Source organism: Artibeus jamaicensis, unplaced genomic scaffold (genome assembly GCF_021234435.1).
Source record: "Artibeus jamaicensis isolate MK-2021 breed Jamaican fruit bat unplaced genomic scaffold, CSHL_Jam_final scaffold_1964, whole genome shotgun sequence".
Classification (NCBI taxonomy): domain Eukaryota; kingdom Metazoa; phylum Chordata; class Mammalia; order Chiroptera; family Phyllostomidae; genus Artibeus; species Artibeus jamaicensis.
In genome coordinates this window covers 52,479,761-52,497,960 of record NW_026522030.1, presented here as the reverse complement: position 1 = coordinate 52,497,960, position 18,200 = coordinate 52,479,761, and the positions used below count along the sequence as shown (strand labels likewise).

The 18,200-nt window shown below is 40.5% G+C and overlaps 1 protein-coding gene across 10 annotated transcripts in view; it reads right to left on the bottom strand.

The window, feature by feature from the left end:
* SNAPC3 (small nuclear RNA activating complex polypeptide 3) overlaps window positions 1-18,200 on the bottom strand; it is a 58,006-nt gene that overhangs the window by 19,739 nt on the left and 20,067 nt on the right. For 9 of the 10 annotated variants that reach the window (XR_008389950.1, XR_005080590.2, XR_005080593.2 and 6 more), the window contains exons 4-6: window positions 18,080-18,184; window positions 16,134-16,283; window positions 1,034-1,116 (exon numbers count right to left, since the gene is read on the bottom strand). Coding sequence is in view for 2 of the 10 variants with exons in the window: in XM_037132068.2 (XP_036987963.2) it covers window positions 1,034-1,116; window positions 16,134-16,283; window positions 18,080-18,184 (338 nt within the window). In the remaining 8 variants the exon portion in view is untranslated. The remainder of the gene's footprint in view (window positions 1-1,033; window positions 1,117-16,133; window positions 16,284-18,079; window positions 18,185-18,200) is intronic. The other variant, XM_037132069.2, reaches the window with a different exon arrangement.

Below are 18,200 nucleotides of genomic sequence, written 5' to 3'. Positions count from 1 at the left end.
ATTTATTTATTTTTCGAGAGAGGGGAAGGGAAGGAGAAAGAGTGGGAGAGAAACATCAATGTATGGTTGCCTCTTATGCGTCCTGTGCTGGGAACTGGCCTGCAACCCAGGCATATGCCCTGACTGGGAATCGAATCGCGATACTCTGGTTCGCAGGCCCGTGCTCAAGCCACTGAGCTACGCCAGCCGGGGCTCTGAAAATTTTATTTTTTACAAAAATGTTATTGTTCATGTTTAACAGAATTATTTAGTACATATTTAAAATATTTGAGTCTGAACTGTTAGTATGATAAATATTGATAGCTATAACCCACATGAACAAAAGCTCTTTGGCATCCTCAATTATTTCCAGTATAAAGAAATGCTGAGCCCAGCAAGATGGAGAACTGCTACATTAGAATATAAATGAAAATGCCTATAATGAAAGATAATTTACATAAACAATCAGATACACACACACTCTCCCTGTCCCTCTCTCCAGTTGCTAGGACACTGATAATAAAAGCTCAGTCTAACTGCCATGATGATTAGATACAGATGTTTCATGCTCTGTACTGAAGAAACCATGTAAGTTACCTAGGGCAAACAATCGTGTGCACTAAACAAGCAGAAAAATAGCGAAACATTAAAACTTCCTGCTGTCACCTAATACAAAGAACAGACATTAATAATAAACTAAGTGGGATTTAGTTCTTTTTTTCAGATGCGCCTAAGGCTCAAATAAGACTGACTATAATTTCTAAAATACTTAAAAAAACAACTCTGGACAGCTGGCAAAGATCCTGAAACGGCTGATGTAAATTTTTGGTAGGGAAATTTTCTTGGAATAAAAATTTTGATTAAGTTATTAATACCTAGACTAACTTTGAAAGTATTTTTAAAAATGAGAGATAACTTTTTACCCCAAATCAAACAAAACAACCCAACACAATAATTCCTGGGCAGATCCTTCACAGAATAGTAAAAGGATTTGTGGAAGATAATACCATTTTGAAAATCAGAAAGACTTTGAGAAGAGTTTTGGAAACTGTACCTGCTCAAATCTCTGCACTCAGGGTATCTTTTATCATTGTAAAATGTTCCTTCAAAATAAAAGAAGGCTGATTTGTATAGGTCCTATAAAACAATAAGATGTTATTGAGAGAAAGCAATTATAAAATTGTTCTAAATACTGATTAAAATTTTGTATGCCATGAAATCACACAAATGTTTAACAATAACTTTATAAAACTTCATAGAATAGGCTCGACTCATTCATTAATTTAATATTTAAAATGGCAACTCTTACGAAAAAATATGTTAGTTACCGGGTGTCAAGGTGCAATTTTACCCAGTTATTTTATTCATTAAGTTTGATTTAAGTTTGTAGTCTCCCCAGATTCATGAAAAAAACCCAAACAGAAATGAAATACATATTATTTTATTTATACATACACAACAAGTTATTTTATTTTTAAAAGATTTTTATTTATTTATTTATTTTTAGACAGAAGGTAAGGAAGGAAGAGAGGGAGAGAATCAATGTGTTGTTGCCTCTTGTGCGCTCCCTACTGGGGACCTGGCTCACAACTCAGGCATGTGCCCTGACTGGGAATGGACTGGTGATAATTTGGTTCGCAGACCAGCACTCAATCCACTGAGCCGCACCAGCCAGGGCATTATTTTAGATATCAGGACTAAAAACTAAACAGTCATATCTTTGGTGTTTCCCCTGTGTTAACAACAATAATCATGGAGTTATGTTTATCATTTAAAAAAATTTTCAATGGGCTTTTATAAAAACTCCCTATTTATATTTCCAGTAACTCTTAGGCAAGAAGAATGTGAATTTCTAGCCTTATTCAAGCAGTCTGGCCCAGAGTACCATAGTAGCCGCACAACTGGTCTGAACCCTTAGGTTTCGTTCCTTTCATTCTACCAGGCTTTCTATCACAGGGGTGGCTCTTAATCCTGAGCACATACTGGAATCACAAAAACATCAAAAACCAAATCTCATCTCAGATGCATTAAATGAGACTCTCTGAGGATGTGGCTCATGCACCAGTGTTGTTCCAAGCTCTCCAAGAGATTACAATGTGCAACTGATGCTGAGAACCACTCCATTAGACTTGTCATTCGCCATATGCTCAAAATTAACCCCCTGGAAGAGAGTTAAAAAGACCCGTGTTCTTTTCCTGAACCTACACTTCCTCCTTGGACCTGTTTCCTCACCTGTAAAATCAGCATAACACCTGGCGTGCTATGTTATAGGATTGTGATGAGAACCAAAAACAGTTTATGAAAGGATATAAAAGTTTATAAAAGATATATAAGCTTCAGACAGTAAAATAATTTTACCTTAAAATACCCTAAATTCTCTGCTACTTCTTTCAAGCTACTATTCTTTTAAATTGTCTCTGTTCCCCCATTTACAGATCATATGGCATCGGTGTCAAACACCATTATAAGGATGGTTTTGCTGTTTTCCTTGGGCACCTCACTAAATCTCCCTGACTGACTTTTTCTCATATTTCTGTAAAATACGAGTAAAGCCATTACCTTCTTGCCAGGTGACTGCAGAGATAAAAGGATATAATGTACTATAATACCATTTCTAGTTGCTGTTAAAACTCAAAATCTGCCACTGAATATATTTCTAAACCTTCAAAGAGGTCCACTAGGGCCCAACATAAAGGTTCTGAAAGAAAATACTGCCTTATTTTCAACACAAAAACAAAGTTCAGAGTATATACAATGTTGTTCATTACAACTTCCGCCAAGATGGAGGGGTAGGTGGAAACACTCTGCCTTCTCGCACAACCAAGTTTAAAAACAACAAAGTTTTAGCAACAAAAAACACAGCCAAACCACAGAAAATTGAACTAAATGTAAGACCAACAACAATGTAACGTTTAACCAGACCGGTAAGAGGGGCGTAGCCAGCAGTGGAACAGGTGGGGCAAGAAAGATCCCCCTACCCAGGTGCGCAGGCAGCTGTAGGCGGATCCCAGGTGTAGGGTACCAACGGGCGGACCCATTGAAGGCACGAGGAGGCAGGCTGACCTTGGTCACACATTCGCGAGCAGATAAACCAGCAAAGGAGCAAGCAGTGAGACAGACCGGGCAGGCCCCAGGAGCTGGAAGCAGCAGAGGGGACCGCCATTGCCCCGTTCTGGCCCCACCCCCACATACAGCATCGCAAACTATCGAACTGGGGAGCCGCGCCCTGGTGAATAATTAAGGCTCCCCTCCTCATACATAACAGGTTCAAACAGACCAAAACATGGCTCAAGAAGAACTCAGAGCCCCAGAGCCCGTAAATTTAAGCAATGAAGAAATTGCCAACCTATCAGATGCACAGTTCAAAACACTGGTGATCAGGATGCTCACAGAACTGGTTGATTTTAGCCACAAATTAGAGGAACAAATGAAGGCTAAACTAATTGAAATGAATGGTAATGCACAGGAAACCAATAGTAATGGAAAGGAAACTGGGACTCAAATCAAGGGAGCAGACCAGAAGGAAGGAAAAATGACCAAAAAGAAAAATATGAAGAAACAAGAATTCAAAAAAATGAGGAGAGGCTTAGGAGCCTCCAGGACATCTTTAAACATTCCAATATCCAAATTATAGGGGTACCAAAAGGGGAAGAGGAACAGCCACAAGTGGAAATCTTATTTGAACAAATAATAAAAGAGAACTTCCCATTCTGGCAAAAGAAATAGACTTCCAGGAAATCCAGGAAGCTCAGAGAGTCCCAAAGAAGTTGGACCCAAGAAGGAACACACCAAGGCACATCATCATTACATTAGCCAAGATTCAAATGAAGGAGAGAATCCTAGAAGCAGCAAGAGATAAGGGGACAGTCACCTACAAAGGAGTTCCCATCAGACTGTCAGCTGATTTCTCAAAAGAGACCTTACAGGCAAGAAGGGGCTGGAAAGAAGTATTCCAAGTCATGAAATCCAAAGACCTACATCCAAGATTGCTCTATCCAGCAAAGCTTTCATTTAGAAAGGAAGGACAGATAAAGTGCTTCTCAGATAAGATCAAATTCAAGGAGTTCATCATCACCAAGCCCTTATTGTATGAAATGTTAAAGGGACTTATCTAAGAAAAAGAAGATAAAAAAAGATGAACAGTGAAAGGACAGCAAACTCACAGTTATTAACAACCACACCTAAAACAAAAGCAAATTAAGAGGACAGCTAGATCAGGAGCAGAACCATAGAAATGAAGATCACATGGAGGGTTAGCAACAGGGGAGTGGGAGAAGGAGAAGGAGGGAGAAGTACAGATAATAAGTAGCATAGATGGTAGGTAGAAAATAGATACGGGGGAGGGCAAGAATAGTAGGGGAAATATAGAATCTAAAGAACTTGAGACACATGGTCATAAACTAAAGGGGGGATGGTGGGGGAGGGGGGTATTCAGGGTGGGGGGGAATGAAGGGGGGAAATAGAACAACTATAATGGCATAATCAATAAAATATATTTAAAAATTTTTCGTTCATTACAAAGTGTAGCTACAGAACTTCATTTTAAGTTATTTAGGCAACTTAATGCTTTGACATAACTATAAATTAGAAAGGTAACTTTAAAATAACAAAAACAGTTTCCATTTACATCCTAAGTCACCCATTAAAAGCTTTTCCTCATCTCAGCATACAAATGGTTAAGAACAGAATACATGAATAATCTCAATACAAGTAATTTTCACTTTAATAGTAACCAGTGATACTAAGTAGTTTCCCTATTCTGTCGGCTAGTTTGACTATGGTCCCAGAGGGGGTGAGAGCAGAGGATCAACCAACCAACATGGAAAAACTAGTGTAAGAAGGTATTTCTGTTATTAATCTAATATAACCTAAGTCTATGGGTAGCATTTCCATTTTATAAACAAAGTAACTATCAATAACTAACATGATCATTTGAACACAGTCATCAGTTATATACAATTTTAGGCATCAGTTGGCCATTTATATTCCACTGTCACTGAGACACGCTATAGTGGAACTATAGGCTTCAGAAACATTCCTAGGATCTGTTGTGAGGAAAGTGGTAATGGGACAGAGTGCTGGAGAAGCTTGGGTAAGGAAATTTTTACAACTGGAATTAATGTTACCATTTTTCCTATACCAAGGCTTTATTTATAATAAGTCTATAAAGTACTTCCTTCAGTGTGTCTCTAAGAAAAAGTCTTAAGAGATTATTAACAACAATAAAAAAAGACTCATCGGAGTAATGTAAAAAGATCAATAGAATCAACACTAAAACATGACGAACCGCCCTGACTGATGTGGCTCAGTTGGTTGGGCATCATTCCACAAAGTGAAAACGCCACTGGTTCATTACTGGGCCAGGGCACCCATCTGGGTTGCAGGTTCAGTCCCAGGTCAGGGTGCAAGTGGGAAGCAACTAACCAATGTTTCTCTCTCACACTAATATTTCTCTCCCTCTCTTTCTCCCTCCCTTCTCCTCTGTCTAAATATAAGTAAATAAAACCTTTAAAAAAAAAATAAGGAACCACTAAAAAAACTTAAGCTAAAGGCCCTGGCCAGATCCCCAGATGGGAGTGTGTGAGAGGCCACCAACTGATGTATCTCTCACACACTGATGTTTCTCCCTCCCTTCTCCTCTCTCTAAAAGTAAATAAATAAAAAATCTTAAAAACAAACTTAAGCTAAGAACAATAGTACTATTTTATATGTATATATTTTTAATTACTCCATTCTTGAACTACTATACTACAAAATAAATGTTAGCAAAACATTTTTTAGACATAAGCTGTTAAAAGATGTTTAGACTCAGACAGCAGGCTGACAGCTATGGAGGGCAGGGTTGGGGGTGGAGGGATGAAGCATAAAGAAAAAATGATTCATGGACAGCAGTGTGGTGACTGCAGGGGGAAATGGAAGTATAAGGGGGATAAATAGTAATGGAAAATATACGATTGAAATAAATTTAAAATAGCCCTGGCAAGTGTGGCTCAGTGGATTGCCTGCAAACCAAAAGGTCTCTTCTCTAGTTTGATTCCCAATCAGGGCACGTGCCTGGGTTGTGGGCACGTGCCTGGGTTGTGGGCCAGGTCCCGAGTAGGGGGGTACAAGAGGTAATTGATTCATGTATCTCTCACACATGGCTGTTTCCCTCTTTCTTCTTTATTCAAAAACCTTATTTACTGGCTGGAATAAAGATTTTCATTTCCTCAACTACAAAAACTGCACCTCTAATTTGTTCCATGACTACATGGAACAAACAGTGGAATACATGCCAAATAACTTCCTGTCAAAAAAAGCATTATAGCCCTGGCTGGCGTGGCTCAGTGGACTGAACACCCATCTGCAAACCCAAAGTTCACTGGTTCAATTCCCAGGCAGGGCACATACTCCTGTTGTGGGCCAAATCCCCAATAGGGGTCATGTGAGATGCAACCACACACTGATGTTTTACTCCCTCATTCTCCCTCCCTCCCCCTCTCTAAAACTAAAAAAATATTTTTAAAAAACGCATAATTTAAGGACTTCCATTTTGTTAGGTGTTTAATTGGCATGACATGAAAAGGTAAAATATTCTGGCAAAATGCTGAGAATTGTTGAAGGTGGGTGATAGGAACATAAGGGCTCATTTTATTATTCTTTCCTTTGTATGTATGTTTAAAATTTTCCAAGGTAAAACTGAAAGCCTGTGCTCCAAGCAAACAAAAGGATAGGGAAAAGGTAGTCTCCAGCCAGGCACAATGACAACTAGGCAAAGAAAGTACCAGGTGCTTTGAAGGGAAGCTGACAGGGGTCTGGATCCAGCCTCCACCACTGCTACTGCACACGGCCAAGTCGTGACAGTGCTCTGACCCACCTTTTCCTTACCTGTAAAATGGTCATTCTTTCCAAAGAGAGAATATTGTACATTTAGTACATAGTAAATGCTCATTAATCAAAGATACTATTTTAACAGACGGAGGAGGCAGAAATAATGTAACAAGAGACATGTAAACATTAAAACAGGGAAACAGGTTATGTATAGCCCCTGTTCGAAAGCTGCTGAAGGCATCAGCACTGATACACGAAACAGTAAACCAACCAAGCCCAGCCAAAAATACTCCCTCGGGTTCCTAGAACAAAGACTAATCCCAGATCTGACACAAACCACTTTGAGCAGCGGTGACATAATTGGAATGAATTCAGATTTTTCTTATTAAATTGATCTTATAAACTTTATAGTTAAAGGGTTTTTTGGGGAGGCTTGAGAAATTTTGCAGATTGCTTCTTCTTTAACAAAAACAAACTTATTTCCTGGTCTGTCTACAGCCTTCAAATTCTACTTGTTTCTCTTTAAATCTGATATTGATCACCAAGAGCACTGAGATGGCAAACCTGAAGAACCTAAACATCTTAAAACCATTTCTAAATAACAACTCTAGAGCGAAATCTGTGTGTGTCTTGATGCTGGCTGGTCTCCATGCCAGCCCGCGGGGCAGAGAGGCACACCAAACAGTTTCGGGATGTTTTTACAAGCACTGCAGTACACAAATGAGATGGTGCCAGAGTGGCAAATTGAGGAGAGCAGGGAAAACTGTATATAGTCAATTTTGAGCTAGGTGTGGAAATATAAACATGAACTCACCAGCTGGATAAAGGAAGGGAAGGGCTTCCCACCATGCCCAAACATAGACAGGCGCAAAAAGGTATGGTATGCTTGAGGAAGACAAACACATTCATGTGTGGCTGAAGCACAAGGTGAAAAAATGGGGTGAATAGTACGAAACGTTAAGGTGGGACTCATCACTACAAAAAGCCTTAAATGTCAGCCCACGGGGTCTGCACTACAGGCAATGGAGACCCACTGAGATTTTCAGACTGAAGAATGACACAACATATTTCTTTTTAAAGACCTTTTTTTTTTTTTAAAAGAACAGTTTTATTTTATTTTTTTTTAAAGTTCTTTTTTTAAATTTTTTAAATAAATTTATTTATTTTTTTTGAATTGTTTATGCTGTTACAGTTGTTCTATTCCCCCCTTCATTCCCCTCCACCCTGCCCCCCCAACCCCACCATTACCCCCCTTTAGTTTATGTCCATGTGTCTCAAGTCCTTTAGGTTCTATATTTCCCATACCATTCTTGCCCCCCCATCTATTTTCTATCTACTGTCTATGCTACTTGTTTTCTGTACCTTCTCCCCCCCGTCTCCTCCTCCCACTCCCCTGTTGCTAACCCTCCTTGAGATCTTCATTTCTATGTTTCCACTCCTGATCTAGCTGTCCTTTTAGTTTGCTTTTGTTTTAGGTGTGGTTCTTAATAACTGTGAGTTTGTTGTCCTTTCACTGTTCATGTTTCTTTAACTTCTTTTTCTTAGATAAGTCCCTTTAACATTTCATATAATAAGGGCTTGGTGATGATGAACTCCTTGAATTTGGTCTTATCTGAGAAGCACCTTATCTGTCCTTCCGTTCTAAATGAAAGTTTTGCTGGGTAGAGCAATCTTGGTTGTAGGTCTTTAGATTTCATGACTTGGAATATTTCTTTCCAGCCCCTTCTTGCCTGTAAGGTCTCTTTTGAGAAATCTGCTGACAGCCTGATGGGGACTCCTTTGTAGGTGATTGTCCCCTTACCTCTTGCTGCTTCCAGGATTCTTTCCTTCATTTTAATTTTGGCTAATGTAATTATGATATGCCTTGGTGTGTTTCTTCTTGAGTCCAACTTTTTTGGTACTCTCTGAGCTTCTTGGATTTCTTGGAAGTCTATTTCCTTTGCCAGATTGGGGAAATTTTCTTTTATTATTTGTTCAAATAGTTTTTCCACTGGTGGTTGTGTCTTTCCCCCTTCTGGTACCCCTATAATTCGGATATTGGAGCGTTTATAGATGTCCTGGAGGTTCCTAAGCTTCTCCTCATTTTTCTGAATTCTTATTTCTTCATTCCTTTCTGTTTGATGATTTTTTTCTTCTTCCTTCTGGTCCACTCCATTGATTTGAGTCCCAGTTTTTTTTTCATCTCTATGGTTTTCCTGTGCATTACCATTCATTTCAATTAGTTTAGCCTTCATATGTTTCTCTAATTTGTGGCTATAGTCCACCAGATCTATGAGGAAGCTGATGACCAGTGTTTTAAACTGTGCGTCTGAGAGATTTGCTATTTCTTCGTCACTTAGATTTATCTGTGGGGCTTTGAGGTCTTCCTGCGACATTTTTGGTCTGTTCTGGCCCTTTAAGTGGGAGGAGCGGCGCCTTGGATTCCCAGGTTGCTGGGTTGTGACGCTGTATGTGGGGGCGTGGTCAGAGCGGGGAAATGGCAATGGCGCCGCCACCGCCGCCGGTCCAAGGGCTCACTCCCTCACCCGCGTGCAACCATGCAACCTCAGTCAACTCGCTGCCACCGCCTCCCCACTGACTCCTCGTAGTCGCTCACCCGGTGGGCCGCTCGGTTGCTCACTAGGTCCAATCCTGGGTTTGGAACCCGTGCGACTGGATTCGCGCGTCGGGATTCCGCGCCCGGGTCGACTCCTTTGTAACTCCTCACCCGACGCCGGTTTCGCCCCTTACCGGTCGGGCCGAAGAATTTGTTGTTAGCGGACTTCCGAAAAGTTCAGTTTTCCGTGTTCTGGTTGTGTTTTCTGATGCTAGTATTTAGTTGTCCCTCAACTTGGTTGTGTGAGGAGGCAGGCACGTCCACCTTAAACCTCCATCTTGGCGGAAGTCAAGAACAGTTTTAGATTTACAACAAATTTGAGAGGGAGAGGTACAGATATTTTCTATACCTGTCCCCACACATTAGAGCCTCCCCCATTATCAACACCATTCACCAGAATGATGTATGTGTTATCAAAGATGAACCTGCCCTGACACATCATAATCACCCAAAGTTCACAGTTTGCCCCAAGATTCACTCTTGGTGTTTGTTTTGCTTTTGAAAGGCAGATTGAGTGGTATGTATAGGAAGGACTAAAGGTGGGAAAAATAGGAAGTCTCTTACTAAAATATATGGCAATGTAAAAAACAAGAGTTTGGAGCTAGTAGGGCAGAATAAACAATAATAAAAAGGGAGGGAAAGTTTTACCTGAAGAAAAGGGGAGGTGATAAAATAATGAGTTTAATTTTAATTTAAACAGTGAGCTTGAGGTTTCTGTGGTTCATTCATTTATTCAACAACTATTTGGGGACTTCCTCTGTGCCATACATCATCAAAGAAAGAAAGATATATACACCACTGAATAAAACCAAATTCCTATTCTCAGAGTTTACATTCAAGTTAAGGAAGACAGACAAATACATAGTATGATGTCAGGTAGTGATGACTGCTATTAAGAAAAATATACTACAGCCCTGGCTGGTGTAGCTCAGTGGATTGAGCGCGGGCCTGCGAACCAGAGGATCATGGTTTGATTCCCAGTCGAGGTACATGCCTGGGTTGCAAGCCAGTTCCCTGCAGGCTATTTCCCAGCAGGGGAGGCACTAGAGGCAACCATGCAATTGATGTTTCTCCCCCTCTCTCCTTCCCCTCTAAAGATAAATAAATTAAAAAATCTTAAAAAAAAAAAAAGAAAGAAAAGAAAAATATACTACAGAGGTTCTTCGAAAAATTTAAAACGGAACTAACTGCCTTATGACCCAGTGATTTGACATGTGGGTATATATCAGAAGAAACCCAAAACACTCATTCAAAAGCACATATGCATCCCAATGCTCACTGCAGCATTGTTTACCATAGCCAAGATATGGAGGCAGCCCAAGTGCCCATCAACAGATGAATGGATAAAAATGTTGTGATACATACACACAGTGGAATATTACTAAGCCATAAAAAGAATTAAATCTTACGATTTGCAACAGCATGAATAGATCTAGAGGGTGTTCAGCTAAATGAAATAAGCCACACAGAGAAAGACAAATACCATATAATATCACTTATATGTGAAATCTAAAGAACAAAATAAACAAAACTAAAACATACTTATAAAGAGACTAAACTGATGGACACCGGGCGGGGGAGGGGGGTGTTAGGGGCAGGGTAAAATAAGGTGAAGAGATTAAGAAGGAAGGCTAGTAGTTACAAAGCAAGCATGGGGATGTAAATTGCAGCACAGGGAATATAGTCAATAACACTAATAACTATGGATGGTGCCAGGTGGGCACCTGAATTATCGCAGGGAACACTTTGTAACCTGTATGAATGTCTATCTGCTGTGCTATTCACCTGAAATTAATACAAAAGTGTTGAATGCAAACTATAATTTTAGAAAAGAAAAGAAAGAAAATGACTGCATGACAGGGGAAGAGAATACCAATCTGGATGCTATAGGGAAACATCTCTCTGTCAAGAGAGAAAGAAAAAAAGGAGTGAGCCACCTGAATATCGGGGTAAAGAACACTAGGGTGAGAGAAGATACAAAGGCTCTGAACAGGAGAAGCTTGCTTAGTATATATGAGAACTGGTAAGGATGGCAGTGTGTCTGAAGGCGACAACTGATGAGAGGGTGTTAGGATGTGAAGTTGGAAGGAAGAAAGGATCAGATAATGGACATTATGAGGACCACAATTAGGACTTGTATTTTATTCTAGATAAAAGAGGAAGCCTCTGCAGATCTCACAGATACTTTCGAAACGTTATTCTGGCTGACGCACAGGATAAACAGAAGTGTGAAGAGGCAGCAGTGAGCCCTGTCAGTAGGCTACTGTAGCAGTCCAAGCAAGAGTTGATGGTACCTGGAAAGGGCCAGCAAGGCACGGGCAGAACCTAAATGTTTTTTCAAAAGTGCAGCCCTAACTGGTGTGGCTCAGTGGTTGAGTGCTGGCCTGCAAATCAAAAGATCATTGGTTCGATTCCCAGTCTAGGGCACATGCCTGGGCTGCAGACCAGGTCCTCAGTAGGGGGTGTTCGAGAGGCAACCACACACTGATGTTTCTGTCCCTCGTTCTCCCTCCCTTCCCCTCCTAAAAAATAAATAAATAAAATCTTTAAGGAAAAAAGAAAAGTAGAGACAAAGTACTTACTGATGCCTTCAGTGTGGGAACAAAAGGAGGCAAGGATGACCCCAAGGTTTTTAGTGTATGTAACCAGGTTCACAATGGGCAAATTCACTGACATGAGGACCTGGGGAAGGTATAGATTTGAGGATGAAGAAAGAGCTAGAGTTCGCTTTTTAAATTTTTTTAAGATTTTATTTTTAGAGAGAGGGGATAAGAGGGGAAAAAGACAGGGAAAGAAATATCAATTGGTTGCCTCTCCTACATACCCTCTGTGGGGATGGAACCTACAAAGCAAGCATGTGCCCTGACCTGGAACTGAACTGGCCACCTTTCACTTTATAAGGTGACACCCAACCAGCTGAGCCATAGGGGGTCAGGGTTGGTGTTTGCTTTTGAAAATATTAAGTTTGAGATGGCTATTAGATATTTGATAAAAACTGCAAAGGAAGCTGTTGGATATATGTCTGGAGTTCAGAGAAGATGTGGGGACTGGATATGTGCATCTGGGAATCCTAGTATTTATAACTCCAAATCTGGACAAGACCACCTAGGGAGTACACACACAGGAGAAGTCTGAAAATTGATTCAGGCTTAACAGCATGTATAATTCAGATAGATGAGAAGCATCCAGCAAAGGAATTGAAAGTCAGAGAGGAGGAAAATTAAGTGGGTATAATGCCCTAAAGGCCAAGTAAAGAAAGTGTTTCAAAAAAACAAGAAGGAATGTTCAATTGTGTCACACGCTGACAAGAAGTCAAATAAAGTGAGAACTAAGTCTATGGTGGCATCAGTAAAGGGATTTTGGAGGAATGGTGGGGAACACCATTAACTGGAGGAAGATAAGCTGTCAAGAAGTGGTGTCAGGATGAGATGTATTACAGCACATTCTTACAATAATGGGAGAGCTGACAGAATAAAAAATATAATGATGCAGGGATAAGAGGGGGTAATTAAAAGAACAGAGTCCTTGGTTATGCAATAAGGGGTGGAATCCAGTGGACACACAGACTGGCCTTACATGGCAGCCAGTTTGGTCCATTCACTGTTAAAGGATGGGAAGGGAGGGTACATGGGCAGATGGGTAAATGTGGGTGGGAGATGATGGAAAATTCTTTTCTGATAACTGTGCTATCTCTGTGAAATAAACAGCAAAAGGTAAGTCAAGAGGGAAAAATCTTGGCAGTTTCAGAAGGAAGAAAACAGCTGCTTTGAAAAAGGGCAGTGTGAATAGACCACAAAATGCAGTAAAAATGCCAGACAGCACTGAGGCTAAGTAGAAATGTCCAGAGGGACTTAAAATAATGGTTTGGAAATCAGGAGAGAATGTGGCTACAGAGAGAGATTAACAAAGATTTGAGTACACCTAAAACCATGAAAACTGGGAGAAAGATCAGGAGAAGAATAAAAAATTAGAACAACTAAGGTAAAACCTAAGTGATGGCATTTATGTGCCTGCTGGCACAGGAACCAGCAAAAACAGAAACTATGATGGCTCTCACCCACACTTTACCTCCATTCTACTGATCCAAGTATCTTTTTACTGTTCTACAGGAGATGCTGCCCCTCTTAGGTGGGCCAGTACATCTGAGGGCCTCTGCTACTTGTACCAGGTAACATAGTTGGCTCGAGCTTGCCCATGATGAAATTCAGAAGGCTCAAGGCCCTACTACTTTACTGAGCAAGGGATCCCTTCTAAAATCTTCCTGGGTAGCCAGCCTGCCATTCTGCTCCCTTCCATACTTATCCAGTGAGTATGTAGGGTTTCTTTGAGAGCATCACCCTGGGAAACACTAGCAGCATATGCTATGTCCCTGTTTGGTACTGGTCCATGAACTGACAGGTCCTTCTAGGGCAGTGAAATTCTCCGGTAGAGTCCAAACCTTTGCTGGGGGGGGGCAATTATGACAAACTCATATAGCGTTTGAAAGAAGAAAGACTGAACAGCAAATTCAAATGCTAAGTGACATCAAGTTCTATCAACATGGAAAAGAGATCAATGAATTAAACAATTAGGTGCTTACTATGACCTTTGAAGAAGAGTATACAAACAATGGCTGAAAATGAATACAATATGAGGAAATCAAAACTGAGTATAGTCTAATCTTTGAAAAAGTCTTGATGATAAAGAACAGGGACGAGGCAGGCTTTGAGGGAATGGTTTAAAAGAAGAAAGTGGAACTTCTGGACAAAATAGAGGCATAGGTAGACACACTGTGCCTCCTTGCATAACCAAAGAAGGACGACAACAAAGTAAAAAATAAAAAACAACTAGAACTGACAGAAAATTGAACTGTATGCAAGTCAGACAACCAAGGAGTTAAAGAAACATTCATCCACACTGGTAGGAGGGGCAGAGATGGGCAGCTGGGCGGAGAGGACTCGAAACAAAGCTACGGCTGGAGGACCGGGAGGACAAGGTGGCAGCTGGCAGACCAGGCGAGGCAGTGGCTTGCAGACTTGGCAGTCCCACACTTGTGTGCAGATAAACCAGGAGAAACAATTGGTACTGGTCAGACTGAGCAATCCAGGGTCCCAGCTCAGGAAATAAAGCCTCAAATGACCGACTGAAAACACTTGTGAGGGTTGAGGTGTCAGCAAAAGAAACTCCCAGCCTCACAGGAGAGTTCGTTGAAGAGACCCCCAGGGTCCTGAAAGGTACACAAGCCCACTCACTGGGAATCAGCACCATAAGGACCCAATTTCCTTATAGGAAGCAGCAGAAGTGAATGAAATCCAGCAGAGGGCGGAGCAAATGCTATTGTTCCCTCTCAGACCCGGCCCCCCCATACAGCATCACAACCCAGCCACTGCACTGCCCCGCCCCGCCCTGGTGAACACCTAATGCTCCGCCCCTCACTACATTAACAGATGCATCAAGACAAACAAAAATGGCCAAAATGAAAGAGCAGTTCAAAGCACCAGAAGAAATACAACTAAGTAATGAAGAGATAGCCAACCTATCAGATGCACAGTTAAAAACACTGGTTATCAGGCTGCTCCAGGAACTCACCAGGTACTTCAACAGCATAAAAAAGACCCAAGCAGCAATGAAGGTTGCATTATGTGAAATAAAGAAAAATCTACAGGGAACCAACAGTGATGGGAAGGAAACCAGGACTCAAATCAATGGTTTGGAGCAGAGGGAAGAAAGAAGCATTCAACCAGAACAGAATGAAGAAACAAGAATTCAAAAAAAAAAATGAGTAAAGGCTTAAGAACCTCCAGGACATCTTTAAATGTTCCAACATCAGAATCATAGGGGTGCCAGAAGGAGAATAGGAACAGCAAGAAATTGGAAACCTATTTGAATAAATAATGCAGGAGAACTTCTCCAATCTAGCAAAGGAAATAGACTTCCAGGAAATCCAGGAAGCTCAGAGAGTCCCAAAGATGTTGAACCCAAGAAGGAACACACCAAGACATATCATAATTACATTACCCGAGATTACAATGAAGGAGAGAATCCTGGAAGCAGCAAGAGATAAGGAGACAATTACCTAAAAAGGAGTTCCCATCAGACTGTCAGCTGATTTCTCAAAATAAACCTTGCAGGCAAGAAGGGACTGGAAAGAAGTATTCCAAGTCATGAAAGGCAAGGACCTACATCCAAGATTACTATATTCAGCAAGTGCTTCCCACATAAGTTAAAGGAGTTCATCATCATCCAGCCCTTATTATATGAAATGTTAAAGGTACTTATCTAAGAAAAAGATGAAAACTATGAACAGTAACATAACCACAAACTCACAGCTATTAACAACTGAACCTAACAAAAAAAAACTAAGCAAACGACTAGAACAGGAACAGAATCACAGAAATGGAGATCATATGGAGGGTTATCAGCTAGACAGTGGGAGAGGGGGAAAAGGTACAGAAAATAAGTAGCATAAATGGTAGGTAGAAAATAAGGGGAGGTTAAGAATCATATAGGAAATGTAGAAGCCAAAGAACTTACATGCACAACCCATGGACATGAACTAAAGGGGGGGAATGCGGGTGGGAGGGGGTATGCAGGGTAGAGGGGATAAAGTGGAGAGAATGGGACAACTGTAATAGCATAATCAATAAAATATATCTTTTTAAAAATAAAAGAAAATGAAAGAAAAAAGCATGCTGGAGTAACCTTACTTCCTTGGTTTATTATCATTATTTCCCCTTGCTTTACTGGGGTACAAAAAAAAAAATCTTACTTTGCTGATGTGCTCAGGGGCTTGGTCAGGAGTATTGCTGAACTCCCCACCAATCTGGAGGTCACTGACACAGCAAATTGAATCCCTTAGTTCCGTGAGCTTCTGACTGCCCAATACCAGCATTGTCTGGTATGGTTTGTGTTCCTTGTGCTAAAAATTAAAAAGTATATAAATAAGTGTCCCCTTAGAGACAAGCAGTTACACTATCCTATCATGATCAGATATGAATTGTTACTAGTTTTCTTGATTTAAGTTATCCCTATAACTTGGTTTTTGATGTTTTCTTAAATTCTGTATTTGTCTATTTGACATTCACTAATTACAGGTCCAAACTAATGGCCAAAGTTGTTTACATCTCCTTTATGATACAGAGCCTGAACTTTCAAACTAGCTCTTTCATCTAATTCTCACATACCAAGGCAACATTTCATCTATCCTAAATTGAGAACCAGGTACAGATAACTAAGGACAACCCCTATGCCCCAGAGCCCACTAGAATTTCTCAAACTAGCTAACTCAAACTGTTTGTTCTGCCTTGCCTTGCTTGCCTTTCTTGCTGAAACCCTAATAAAGGCTGTGGCCTATGCCCTCGCCGCCCTCCTTTCTGCCACCTGACACTGGTGTTTTCCTCTGTGGTGCTACACAGCATGGCATAGCCTCTCTCTCAGGAAGTGTAAGCAATAAAAATCTTCTTTCAATGGCATTAGCCTCTAGTGTTGTCACTTGGTCACTTTTGTAAATTATAATCTATGGGTATAACTGAGACACTTGGTCCAATGGTCTGAATGCTTATCTCTGCCCAAAATTTGCATATTGCAATCCTAGCACCCAGAGTGACAGTACTAGGAGGTGGAGCCCTTGGAAAGTAATTGGGTCATGAGAGTGTTCTCATAAGTGGGATAGTGCTCCTATAAAAGAGATCCCACAGAGCTCCCTAGCCCTTTCTAGCATGTGAGGCCTTCACCCCAGAAGAGAGCCCTAACCTGACCATGCTGGCACCCTGATCTTGGACTTCCAGCCTCCAGAGCTATCAAAAATAAGTTTCTGTTGTTTATAAGCTACCCAGTCAGTCATTTTGTTACAGAAGCTGGAATGACCTAAGATACGCAGCAATAAAACTTGTTGAAGCAAAAGTTTATAATCAAGAAGCCACTATGACATTAGAATGCAAAGCCTGTGGACTGTAACTTCATCTGCAGCACTGTCTTTTAAAATTTCCTAGAAGTTACCACAGTAAAGTCAAGCAATCTATTCAGTACCCTAATGTTATAAACCCAGAGGTTCCATTTTATTGGTTGTTTTGTTTGTTTGGTAATTTGAGATCTTCATCAAACAAGACAATTAGTACTCACTATATTCCAGATGCTTCAAAAAAGCCTACAAGTGCAGTTTATGTACAGTAATATTACAATTAAGCCTTATCAAAGTTCATGGCATGGATGTGAGGAATCAAAAATACACATACTCTGTATGAGATAGTTCTTTTTATCAGAACCGCCTAAGAATTCCTAATACTCCTGACCTGTTGACTTTCTGCATTTTCATCAAAGAAGAACTGTCATTAGTTAAACAACTTCCCACGTGTTCTAAACTGGTGAATAAAAATCACCCCACTCCCTCTGCGGGGGGGGGGACAAACCCTCAAGACATGATAATAATTAGAATCATTGTGCATTTCTATATACTTGCAGTTGCTTCTATTGCAAAAACCAGGGTATGCATTCTAACACTGAAACTGCAATCCTATTAATCAACAGGTTATTTGAAATTTGACCTATTTATAATATTCTTTATTAAAACAAAGAAGAATATAAGCAGAATGCCAGATAAAATAGTATTTGATGGCACGTATTTTGAACCCTAGGAACACAGCTCTTCAAATAATTAAACCATTTGACAAAAGTCATTCACAGTATCTATGAAATCCAAAAGGTTTTACTACTGACCTTATGAAATATAACAGGGTACAAGATATTCACAGACAGGATAAGTTCCCCTTCTTCTATCATGTCTGCTGCATTTTCAGGCTTTTTCCCCACAGCACGTGACTCCTGAGGGAGGAAAACA